The 13515-nt window shown below is 27.5% G+C and overlaps 1 protein-coding gene across 1 annotated transcript in view; it reads left to right on the top strand.

The window, feature by feature from the left end:
• The window catches only part of LOC100204925 (A disintegrin and metalloproteinase with thrombospondin motifs 6), a 105554-nt gene that overhangs the window by 24010 nt on the left and 68029 nt on the right, over positions 1–13515 (top strand). Inside the window, exons 4-5 of the mRNA XM_065796428.1 lie at positions 652–796; positions 7132–7298. Coding sequence (XP_065652500.1) covers positions 652–796; positions 7132–7298 — 312 coding nt within the window. The remainder of the gene's footprint in view (positions 1–651; positions 797–7131; positions 7299–13515) is intronic.

The raw sequence follows: 13515 nt of genomic DNA, 5'->3' as shown, positions 1-13515 counted from the left end.
TTAACCCAAAGCAGTAATTCTAAATTGTATTACTCTCTTTTCCAGAATTGAGGTTATTAACATACTTGACTTGCTAAATAGCTTGAGCATTTCTAAAATTTTTTTTGTTGGTCAACAAGAGATTGTTTTGTTGGTAAAAAAATATGAAAGTGTGCAAATTATTTTTTTGCGCCTGTGTTGATATAAGTTTTGTGATGACTGCAAGTGGGTGAATTTAATTATGCCTGAGGTTTTATTACAATGAAGTATGAAGGTACTGATTCCTCTAGGTTACAGCTATATTTTATTTTTTCATTAATTTATGCACAGTTTGACATTAGAAATTAATTTTGATAATAGTTTATAGACAGTTTGATAATAGAAATTATATTTTAGTGGTTTCAAAGTCAAGTTTTCAATGATGGTCAGGCTAATAGTTTTGTGCTTCATGCCTAAATAACTTAAAATAAACTTTAGATACTGCTTTATTTCAAAATCTATAAAATAATAATATCAAATAACAATAAGAGATTTCTTTTTTAACCATTAACTGTTTACCATTACAAATATATATATATATATATAGGCTACACTTAATCCTATTTATATATATCAATGTGATTTTATTGGTAGCACTTATGTTAAAGTATGCAAAAGATATTTTTTTAACAGAGTGGTACAGTTCATACTAAAGAAAATACCTATGTTATAAATCCTTTACCAAAACGAATTTATGGTGGCGACGCTAAACATGCTATTGTCTGGAAATCTGATCTACTAAACTATCATCATTCATTACCAATGTTTTTGAAAAACGGTATTCCATTAGCTAATTTTTTCTTCATAAAAGTTAACTTTTTAAAAAAAACATTCACAATATACATTCATACATGCATACATATATACATACACACATACATACATACATACATACATACATACATACATACATACATACATACATACATACATACATACATACATACATACATACATACATACATACATACATACGTACATACATTTATATATATATATATATATATATATATATATATATATATATATATATATATATATATATATATATATATATATATATATATATATATATACATATATATATATATATATATATATATATATATATATATATATATATATATATATATATATATGTATATATATATGTATATATATATGTATATATATATATGCGGTATAATATGCGGTGTGAGTATGTATATATATATGTATATATATATATGCGGTATAATAAGTGGTAAGAGCGCTCGCTTTGTAAGCGAGAGGTTCGGAGTTCGACTCCCACCACGTCCCTGGAAGTACCGCGCTCAACTTAGTTTCTCTGCACAGCGGCCTTGTTTCTGAGTTAAAGAGTTGAGAGAGGGTTGCACCACGAATAACAACTAAAAAAATAAAAAAAACACAAAAAAATGAGTAGCCTCCTCGACTGTAGAGGCCCCCCTCGGGCCTTGGGGAGGTGACTAATCTAAAAAAAAAAAAATTAAACTACACATTTTTAAGTTTCATGCTAAATGCAATCATCAGTTAAAATTGTGATTTTTTTCTTGAAGAAAAATAATTTTGTACTAGAGAAAAATGCGTTAGAAAAATCTAATCTTTTGGTGTATAGTTATCCAGCAAAAATTTGTTGTCATGGCAACACTAATGATAATGAAAATTAATAATAATAAAGAAAAACTAATAATGTTATTGTATAAAAATCCCAGATAATTATTTAACAAAAAAAGTGAACTAATATCCAAGTGTTGCCATTAGAACAAATTTTTGGTGAATAACCACAAACAAAAAGATTAGATTTTTCTGATGCATTTTTCTCTTGTACAGAATTATTTTTCCACGAGAAAAAAATCACATTTCTTATCAGATGATTGCATTAAGCATGAAACTTATTGTTGTAAAAAGTATGTTTGTTTTTTTATAAAAAATATATAAATACAGCTCTGTTTTAACTTAATTTATTTTAATTCATCTAGCACTCTCCTGAAGATATAGGCAAAAACAAATATGTATACATATAAATATAGATAATACTTTTTAATTGTAAAACGGAAGGCTTTTTGCTTGCAGAACAGAAATCAAAATCAAATCAAATATATATTCTGAATAAAGTTGTTGCATCAATAAATAAGATTAGTTATAATAATTACAACAACAACAACAACTATAATAAAACAAAAACAATAATATAACATTAATTGTAACAATATTACCAACAGTAAGAATAATAATATTTGTTATGATAAAAGTATAAAAATAATAACAATAATAATAAGATTAAAAGATTTCATTTTAAGAAATATTAAGTAATAAATTTAACTAAAGATACTTAAATTAGTATTATAACACAACATTAAAAAAAATATTAGATAAATAGCAATAGAGTTAGGGTTATTAATAATAAGTGGTGAAAATTATAAAATTTATAAACATTTTTCTAAAACATATGTAAAGAGAGCTGTTTTAAATTTTGAGAATGATTTAAGAGATTTTAGTTAGGAAGTGAGATTGTTCCATGTTTGCTTTTATATTGTTTGGATTCATAACCATAATGAACAGTTTGATATTTAGGTACAGATAACTCAAAGTTGCAAGCAGATTGTAGAATATAGTTACAATTTTCTTTATAAGTAAAAATTTGATATATTTCTGAAGTAGGCGATGATTTTGGTTCTAAATTGGCATTTTGATAGTTGAATTAGGTCACTATAATCATTTTTAGGACTCATGATAAAAAATACTACAGTTATACTGTAGTATACTACAGTTTGAATTAGTATGTTGGAAATAAATTAACTCTCGAGCTTTATTTTGGCAATGAGTTGTAAGCTGTAAGCTGTTTCGATTGTCCTCAAACTTGACAAGTATATCTGAGATGAGAGTGAAATATAGCATGATATATTTTAGGCAAAGCTTCATGGTTAACACAATGATAAATTTTAGCTAAAATGCCATTTGATCTGCTTAATTTCAATGTTAAGTCTTTAATATGTGATGCATGAGATAAATTAGAGTCTATTTTGATTCCAAGATATTTAATAGAGTTTACTGGATTTATTTTCTTTCCACTTAATCTGAATTTTTTTTTGCTTTTTTATTTTTGTTTGAACAGATTTAAATATAATAATTTCCAGTTTTTTAGAGTTTTTTTTTTTCAGATAATTTATCGGAGCAGTGGCAGTTAAAAATTGTTGGATTTATTGTGATTCATATTTTAGTTAAGTTTTTTAAGTGATTTGTTAATTAGGAAAAAGTTAGTATTATCTGCAAGGTGATAAGTAGTAGAAAATTTAAGTAAAATATTCAAATCATTGATAAAAATAAAAAAAAGTAATGCTCCTGAAACTGAGACTTGTATAACGCCATTAAAAGATTTCTTTGGTTCTGTTAATATTATTAATATTGTTAATTGAAACAAATTATGCTAATATTGTTAATTGAAACAAATTATGTTTTGATCTCAAAGATAATAGGAAAATCAAAGAAAAGGAATACTTCTAATAGTAGTGTTGCAGTTTGCATTGCTTTTTTAAACATTTCACTCAAGTTGGAAAGAAGAGAAATGGGTCAATAACTGGAGTAGTGGAGTAGTCCAGAAGAGAATCCGTTTTGTGTATAGGATAAACTTTGTCTACCTTAAATATATTTGGAAAAATACCATTTTTATAAGAACTATTTGTCATAGTACATAGAGGCTTAAAGATTATGTGATAAACCAGATCAGGTTTAAGATCTGTTTTAAGCGGTTGAAAAGAGAAGACTTTTTGTCAAAACAGGATTACAAAGTTGAGAATATAATTATTTTTAAACTATTTAATAAGTCCTCTTAACAATTTATATTTTGTTTGTTAAAAAACCAGAATCAAAATAAATATCTTGTAACATTTGTACACCATAAAATTTCTATATTGTTTTAAATTAGTTTAATAAGTTGCGGTAGTTTAAAAAAGTTATTTCCATATCCATAGTAACAAAAATATGAAAAGCATGATGTTGTTTCACATCTCATTACACTTATGCATATAATCATAACAAGGTTGTTAAATTTGCAAGAAGTGTTAAAATTATAGATATAAAACTAAAAACTAACTCAGGTTGTGAAAAAAAATGCAATGATCAATTCTTCTTGTCAAGATGAGTTTTTTGTACCAAAAATTAAATGAACCAAGATCTATTTTATACTTCACATTGAAGCTTTATATAGAGGTGTTTCTAATAGCAACAAAAGTGGTAGAAACTTTAAAAACATTAAGTTGAAACAAACCTCAAACAAATGAGATTTTCTCTTCCTTTTGGAAATCTTTGCAATTTAAATTCCATTAAATTTTTAAAGTTTCCATTAAAATTATAAAAGGAAAGCCTTTAGAATAACCACTGTAGTTGATTTGTAAAGAGATATTTTTAAAACAGTTGATCAAAATAAAAACAGCGAGTTAAGTCACACAAAGAGTAGTGTTGCAAACATAAAAAAAGTGTTATGGTATTAGGATTTTTGGTAATAGAAGAGTTTTAAGTGCAAAGCTTAGCACAAAAAAGGTTTACTGAATTGCATGAGCTCATCCATTAATCAAGGAGGTGGCTCCATCACTTTTTTTATAATCCTTTTATGTTGTTTATTTATTCATATCATAAAGCTTTTTTTATCAGCAACTTTTGAAGCCACTATAGATTCTAGCTCTTTCCTAGAAGTTTTACTTTTCAAGCAATTTCAAACTCAATGGGATTTTATTTATTTTAAATCTTCAGTCAGGGGATAATAGAAGTGAGTGTCAGTGCTGTTATTGCACCTTTGTACACTAAAATTTATAGCAAATTAGATTGCAATTTTCAGACCAATTAGAGCAGAGTTAATCTTGTAAAAATAATTGGAAGCTTCTTAAGCTTGTAATCATTTCTTGAAGGTGTTTCAGTCGTGGTGTTTTTTTCCGATGCGATGGAGCTTTGTGTCATGCAACAATCTGTTTCCCTTAAGCTTTCAATCAAATAAGTTTCCAGAGCTGCATTGAAAGCTATTACATACATTAACTGTGTGTTTGGGTTCGGGTAGGTATTAGTGATGTACTGATAGCACTTTTTTGGCTGATGCCGATACCAATACCAATGAATGTGAAAAGGCTGATACCGATGCTGATACCAATGAATTAACTAATTATTAAAATTTTGAAAATGTAAAGAAATAAAACTTCAAATTGTTTAATCTTTTTTATGGAATCAGTACTGGTAAACAAGTACTTGGACCCAAATCAGAGCCAAATCATTGAAAGATATTAGAAAAATTCAGTTAAAAAAATATACATTTTATAATTTTTTTACTATGAAGAGAAAACTTTCAAAAAATAAATAAAATTTTAGAGAAACACTTTTTATTTCAATTTTAAAAAGAAAATGGTACTATCATAAACAGTTTACTTAGAATACTTTATTGATTTATTAGTAATTTAGATATCTAAACAACAGTTATATGTTGTTTAGATATCTAAATTATTTTTAGATAAAGAAGTTGTTTTTAGAATAATTTTATTTTGTGATGTTCGATTCCCACCACATCCCTGGTAGTAACGCGCTTAACTTGTTTCTCTGCGCAGCAGCCTTGTTTGCCAAGGTTTGTGCTTTGGAGTTATAAAGTTGAGAGAGGGTTAACTAAAGTAGCCTCCATAACTAAAGGAGCCTCCTTGACCGGAGTGGCCTTCATGGCCATGGGGAGGTGAATTAAAATAAAAAACATAATAATAACAAAAATATAGAAATATAGTAGGCTATATTTGAACAAATATAGATAATTCTCTTTATTGTGTTTGCTATTTTTTCTCTCCTGATTCTACTCTCTACCTCTACAAATCTCTTATTTGTCCCTGTATGGAATACTGTCATACTTGGGCTGGTTCTTTTTATGATGCTCTTTCTCTTCTAGACAAGGTCTAAAACATATTGTTAAGCCTCTTTCCTATTGTTGTTAAGTTGCATCTCTTTCTATTTCTACAAATATTATCAGGGCCACAGCTCAAATGAGCTATCATCTCTAGTTCCATCAAACAAAACTCATTCTCACTTGACTTGTCATTCATCAAAGTCTCATTCTTTTACTGTATCTGTCCTAGCATGCTCCAAAAACTTTAATTCGTCTAGCTTTTTTCCCGCACTTCAACCCTTTGGAACTCTCTCCCATCTTCATGTTTTCCTGACTAATACATCCATAAACTATTTAAGTCCTCTGTCAACCATTTTTATGCTCTATAACTCCTTTTTTTCTAGTAACTCCCTAGTTAATAGTGGTTTCTTGCAGTCTTGGGAATGAATCAGAATATAAAAAAAAATTAAATTAAATTAAAAAAAAAAAAAGGTTACTTTTAAGTATAACAATATAACAACCCAAAATAAAATAATTCTAAAAACAACATTATGGTAATAATATAAGTACATTTAGCTGTAAAGCTTATAAACATCATCTTAAGAATAAACGATATTGTCTGTAAACAAAGTTAAAATAAAAATTTATTAAAAAAATTTAAATAATGCATAAAGTTTAGTTTGTTTATTATTTAATTATTATCATAATGCAGGATAAAAATATAAAAATGCCATCAGTTGAAAAATGGGTAAATTAATAAAAAAAGACCGATACCAATTTCAATTGTGAAAAAAGTGTCCGACTAAGCCAATGTCGATTAATTGGTACATCACTAGTAGGTACTATCTAGATATAAAGGTCTTTGATTACAGCAAAAAAAAAATTTAATTATATTTTTTTTTTCTTTGTCTAAAATTCTGGATTTATGTTGGCATTTTAAAGGGTGCAAAATATATTTTTATAGTGCCAACCTAAATCTGCAAAAATAAGTAATATCTAAAAAAATAATTTTTTATATTTTTTGTTATTTATAATATTAAAAAAGGGAGAATTGTTTATTAAATAGATTTTTATTGTATGAAAGATTGATTTTTAAAATTTGCACAAGAAATAAATTTAAACATGAGTTTTAAAGTTAACACCTTAAACATCTTAAAAGTCATCTGAATTTTTAATTATTATTCATAATTTTTATCTAAATTCTTAAATTTATTTGTTTTACTTTTATTTTGAGTAATTTTGACTTTAACATTATTTTTTAGATTTAAAACAACCAAAAAGTTCAAAGAGTACAAATATTAAAAAAAGGCATCGTCGATCAGTACAAGCAGTTAAAACTATGGAACTAATGATAGCAGCAGATTATAAAATGGTTGAATACTATGGCAAAGATTTTTTACCAAGTTATTTGTTAGCTCTTGCTAATATTGTAAGTGTTATGGTTAATTTTGACTTTTTATTTTATTTTCTGTTTTTTTTTATATGTTTGATATAACATTTGTTGAATATATATAGAGAGAAGAGCAAAATCTAAGATTATCTCATATAGATTGTAAAAAAGCATATTTTTTCAATATTTTCAGTAATTGTTGAATTTTATATAAATTTATAGCTGTGAATAAAATACCCTCTCTTGCTAAGTATCTTGCCTTTTCCTAAATATATGTCTTTGTCAATACTTATTTAGAAACATGAAGGAAATTAAAAAACATTAATTAAGCCTATTTTTCTATTTCCATAATTTCTTTTTGATGTTAAAACAAAACATTGTTGCTCTATTTCCTGCTTTTACTTGGATAAGTCTATCTTTTTTCTCAAAACCAACAAAAAGGCTGTTTCAGAAATTGCGGCTACCTAAAAAATTTTTTTTAAGGCAGTAAAGATATATTTACAACTTCAATAATTAACATTCTATTAAGAATAAAGATAATTAATTTTACCTAATCAACTGTCTTTCTCTTAACATCTGGGAGCCATATCCAGGAATCTTGGGAGCATAGTTACTTTCAATTTTATTTTGGCTGCAAAGTAATTTTTGTAATATCTATTCAGAATGAAAGTTCCATGCTAAAAATCTTCCAAATTTTTAATAACTCAATAAACATTTTTATCTTAAAATTGAATAAGATTGACTTGAGATATCATGTATTTTAGGTATAGAAAGCATAAAAGGTATCACGTATTGGATAGAAGAAAAACCCACGGCTTTCCTTCTATCCAATACGCTTTATATTTTATGCTTTTATATTCTATTCAGTTATGCTTTGGAGCCACAAATAGCAGTTAGTTCTAGGTTTTTTAAACCACTTCCCTCTAATCAACACTTGGTTACTTACAATAAAAATATTTCATAAGTGAATTTTACTATATATAAGATTTTGAAGTAATTTTTTACAGTTATTCTTTTCAACAAATTGTAGTAAACTAAACTGTGATTATATTGCTGATAATAATTTAATAATTAACAACTTTCAAATTTAAAATTGATTTATGAATATGATTCTAGAATGTGTGCTTGAAATAGAAAGCTTTTGTTTAAAAAGATGCACTTACACATTCTCATTCTATAGTAATGCTTAAGTTTAATGTTATATTTTGGAAATTCTTTACATATACATATTTTTAACTGCTCAACATTTTTTTGGGGGACTAAAATTATATTTTATTTACAGTACGAATTATTGTAATAAAAATTTTCTCTACAGGCAGGTTGTTAGCTGGCTCAATGGCACCGAATATACTATGGAGTTTCCTTTTTTTTTAGTAATATGACAAAATGAATAAAAATTTAGAACAATAAATTGTTGTTCTACAAAATGTTTATTTTGTAGAACAATAAATAAATATTTTTATTGTTCTACAAAATAAATATTTTTATTGTTCTACAAAATAAATATTTTTATTGTTCTACAAAATAAATATTTTTATTGTTCTACAAAATAAATATTTTTATATTTATTTTAAATTTTGAAATAAATTTAGAACAAATAAAAATAAATATTTATTGTTCTACAAAATAATTTTTTTGTATTTCAATAAATAATTATTCTACAAAATAAATATTTTGTAGAATGATAACAAATAATATTCCCAATATCGCAAAAACACTGTAAAAATTATATTCCTGGCTAACACCCTGACAAGATTCTAAAAGACTAACAAAAAACGCTAACAACAAAAAAAAAAAGTTTAAAATGACTATTTCTTCTGTTGCTTTTCCATTTTTATTGTCAGTTACCAAGTTGATTTGAGTTTTTAGCAAAATTATTAAACTTTGATTTCTTTCTTGTTTCAAAATATTATTATTTATTATTATAATTTTTTTTTTTTCAAATTATTATAGTTTTTTGTTTCAGCTGAATTTGGTTATGAATGAATTTTGCAAATGAATAAATGTATAAATATGTTAAATATACACAAAATACAAAATTATAAGTTATAAATAGTTGTTACTTTTTTATTTACTGGTTCATTAAGTTATTGCATGGTTTTTTAAATTGGTTAAGTTATTTGGGATCATTGTTTTTTGGTGTATGATGATTTTATTTTTGTTCAAGATTTTATTATTTACTAATATTTTTATTTAAGGATTTTAATTTGTTAATTTATTGTTATTTATTTAAGACAATAATACGCATACAAACATACACATGCACGTACACATGAGCATACATAAATTTATGTACGTATGAATATATATTTGTATGCTCATAAGTTTTTATCAAAAATCTCTAACTATGAGAATGGCTAATTATTTGTTTTAACTTAGAATGAATAGAATTTCAATTCCATTTCTTTCATTTTGTATCTTAAAAAATAAGATAGTTGATCACCAATACTACTGATATTGTTTTTAATCACTGACTTCTAACTATTGTTAATAAACATTTTTTTAAATATAAAACAAATGTTCATATTTTAGGTTTTGAATTACTGACATTACTGGCCGTTTAAACATTAATCGTATTTTAAAAGATGTTATTTAAAAAGAAATTTAAAAAAAGTTTCAATTTACTAGAGTTGAATATCTAAATAAGGCCTATCGCTCTTGATCTGGCCTTTTAATTTGACAAAAATTATCTTCTACACCATAAATAGGAGAGAAATACATTGGATTTAAAATTAAGACATGCAAACAATTTCCTCTCTTCAGCCAATACATAGCGTGCAATATCCACAAAGTTTTTCTGATTAGCTTACTAATGACCTAATATGGATTTAGCTACTTTTTCAGCTGCCACTACCTATAAACTAATTTTCTGTAAGTTATCTGCTCAGCAGATTTTTTATTGTTGCAGAATTATGAGCTCGGTTTAGAGGAAATCCTCCTTAATAATAACACAGTAACATAAGTGATGGTAACATAAGTTATGGTAATGTAAGTTAAATGCATGATATCAAGATAACATGTTTATTTTCTTTAGTTGTTCACCTATAATTAAACTTTTTTTTTTTAAATATGTGTTAAGAATTGAATTCGCAACATCTGTAAACCTTATATCTAAAGTAGCTCTTTTTGCTGACTCAAATTTATACTCCTGTCTTGACAAAAAGCCTTTTTTTTTTGATTGCTTAGAACAGGCAGCCCATCTTGAATCTGATCTCACTTCTGTAACAGATTGTGGCTCACAGTGGCTTGTAAATTTTAACTCCAAAAAACATATCACAATTCTGTCAACAACTATCACAATACTGTCAACATTCCTATGTTAATAAATGGCAACCCTCTCACTGAGTCCTCTTCTTTTCTTCTTCTTAGATTATTGTTTTCTACTGACCTTTTATGTAAACCATATTTACAAAACGATTAATAAATCAGCATCTGCTATGGCTGCTTCTCTTTATCTTGCTTGCCATTTTATCTTTGTTCCATTCTTTATCTCTACAAATCTCTTATTTGTTCCTGTATGGAATACTTTTGTCATATTTGGGTAGGTTCATCTAATGATGCTTTTTATCTTCTAGACAAGGTCCAAAAATGCATTGTAAACATAAGTTTCAAATAAGTTTTTTCCACATCTTATGCATCATTAGGCATTACTTTTTGACATTACTTTTAATTCCTCCCGTAAAAATCTTTTAAGAGAGAGATTTTGTGATTGGGGAGGCTAAATCTTTTTATTTAATATTTGATCGTTCTCAAACTCAGTTAAATAACTTAAACAATTTTTTTTTAAATATGTTTTGGATTTAAGCTTCAAGTCATTTTCTTCTGAAAAAATGAATCGCTTCTCATTAAACCATCTTTCCGAAGGTGTAGCATAATTTTTTAATTGTACAAGTAAACTACTTTTGTCATGACTCCCTCTATTTTCACAAAGTCACCAGTGACATTCTAACCAAAACAGCCCCAAATCTTAAGACTACATCCATCCTGTTTTACAGTCAATAATACACAGTATTTTATCATAAGTCAGTTTGCGTTTACTGTCATTGATGGTCCATTTTTTATGTAGTTTTGCCCACTTTAGCATTTTAACCAAGATACTTTTAAATTATCTAATATTGCAAAAAATAAAATAAAAAATAATTAAACAAAAAATAGAATTTTTAAACAAAGTTAATGCCATTCAAATAATTATGAATGGTAGTGTATATATTAGAGTGATGACTTTTTGATTTTTTTTCTCAAACATTATTTCCTGTAGCACAAATGAATGAACTTTTGTTTATTAATGACTTAAATGACGTTTATTCCATTAAAATATTGATAAAGGTCACGCACAAACCACTTTGAAATGTTATTTACGTAGTATTTATATATATATATATATATATATATATATATATATATATATATATATATATATATATATATATATATATATATATATATATATATATATATATATATATACTGTATATAACATAAGTCATTAAACCGACTTGTGCAGCAAATTTATGTAGCAGAGAAATGTATAGAATTTTTCAGAACATCGTTTAACGCTGTGCGCCGTCACGGTGACATTTGTTTGGGAAGCTTCTGTAGAGTTCTAAAATTTTCTTCAGCTGCTTTGCAGTCTGCTATAAACTGGTATATAAGCGAGGTGTTCAAAGCGGGTAGTTGAGTTTTAATTATCTTAATTTGGTGTCAACATTATTATTGCCTTATTTTAATTATTGTGCATTGTCTATAGTTTAAGTATAAATAGATCCTTGTATTATTATTTGGTAAGTTACATTTAACTCTTTCGCAAATTATAATTGAGCATATAATATTTTATTAGTGTCTGCTTTTTTCATTTTCTATATTCGTTATTTGCTTCTTTTAAAATAAAATATATCAACAATTACAGTTCAATTAAAAACTTAATAACAGTTTCTTTAATTTGTTACATAATTATTATTGATGTTAAGGCCTGTCCTATTTCAGTTGCTGAGTAAAAGACAACATGCCATTCAAGAAAAGCTCTTCTAACATGGAGAAGAACAAGGAAACCTGGACAAAGAAGTTAGTCCAGTTTCAAGCCCCATCAAGAAGGGGCAACGTGGCATTTTATGAAGCACCCTTGAGCAAACAGAGTCGCATACCCCTGAAAAACCACATCATTGGACGCTTCAAATTTCTTGAATCCACTGCCAAAGAATGGAGAGAGAGGATCGATTTAATTGCTGTAGAGCTTAAAGACCTATGGAGCAAAACGTTGAATTTCCCACATGTATCTGATCAAGCCATTTGTGCAAAACCAGCAAAACTTCTGAAAGACTATGAGCGCTGCATAAAAAAACAAAACTTTGATTCATGGAATGAACTGTTTGACGTGACCAAGATGAAAGGTAAATGGTTGTGCAAAGAGGATGAGAACCTCTACAAACTTCAAATTGAGAGCAAAGGTCATGTTGGTTATTCGACTGGCAAACCTGCTAATGCCAATACCATCCAATCATCCAAGCGAAAGGGGGCAATGGAAGCGATTGTGTCTACACTTACTAGCTTATCGCTACGTGATTGTTCCGAAAGTAGCACTGACTCATCGAAGAACAGTACAGACAGTCTTTGGGAGGATGGTAATGCAGCATCAATGAGCAAAAGGAAGCAAAACCCAACAGGCGTTGCAAGACGTCTTGTTACATGCTCAAAGCTGTCATCCCACAGAGCAGCAGTGGTGTGCCGCCAGTTTTCTGGTGAGGGTATTAAAATCCCAACCCCATGTCAATCAGCAATCCACAAAGCTATCTACACGAGAGCTGCTCAGGTGAAGAAACACTTTGTGAGCACGTATCATCTGGAGAAGTAAAGCATATACTTTGACAGCAAACACATTGAGGGCTTTGAATATCAGGCCATGGTCCTCAAGAATGAATCTAAAGAAATTAAGTTAACTGCACTAAAATTGAAAGATGGGAAAGCTGAAACAATCGCAGAAGGACTCCAAAATGTGTTAGAGGAGTTTAATCTGTGGGGATCAGTTGTGATGATTGTTGCCAAAACAACAAATATGAATACCGGCAAGAAGATAGAACCTGATCCGGGTTTCTGATGCCAGAAACTCGGATCAGGTTGCGTAAAATCTGTTCATTCATTTCTTACTCATGGGCTGACTCTTGGTTCAGCAGTCAATTGTTCCGCGTTGAAGATTTTGAAGAACTATCTAAAGCTCTGAATGACTACCCAAAAGCTCTCAATTGCTTGAAAACCCACTGGA

This window comes from Hydra vulgaris, chromosome 04, assembly GCF_038396675.1.
Source record: "Hydra vulgaris chromosome 04, alternate assembly HydraT2T_AEP".
NCBI classification, from domain to species: Eukaryota; Metazoa; Cnidaria; class Hydrozoa; order Anthoathecata; family Hydridae; genus Hydra; species Hydra vulgaris.
Note: the sequence above shows the minus strand (reverse complement) of the source record. Positions and strands in the feature narration are given on the sequence as shown.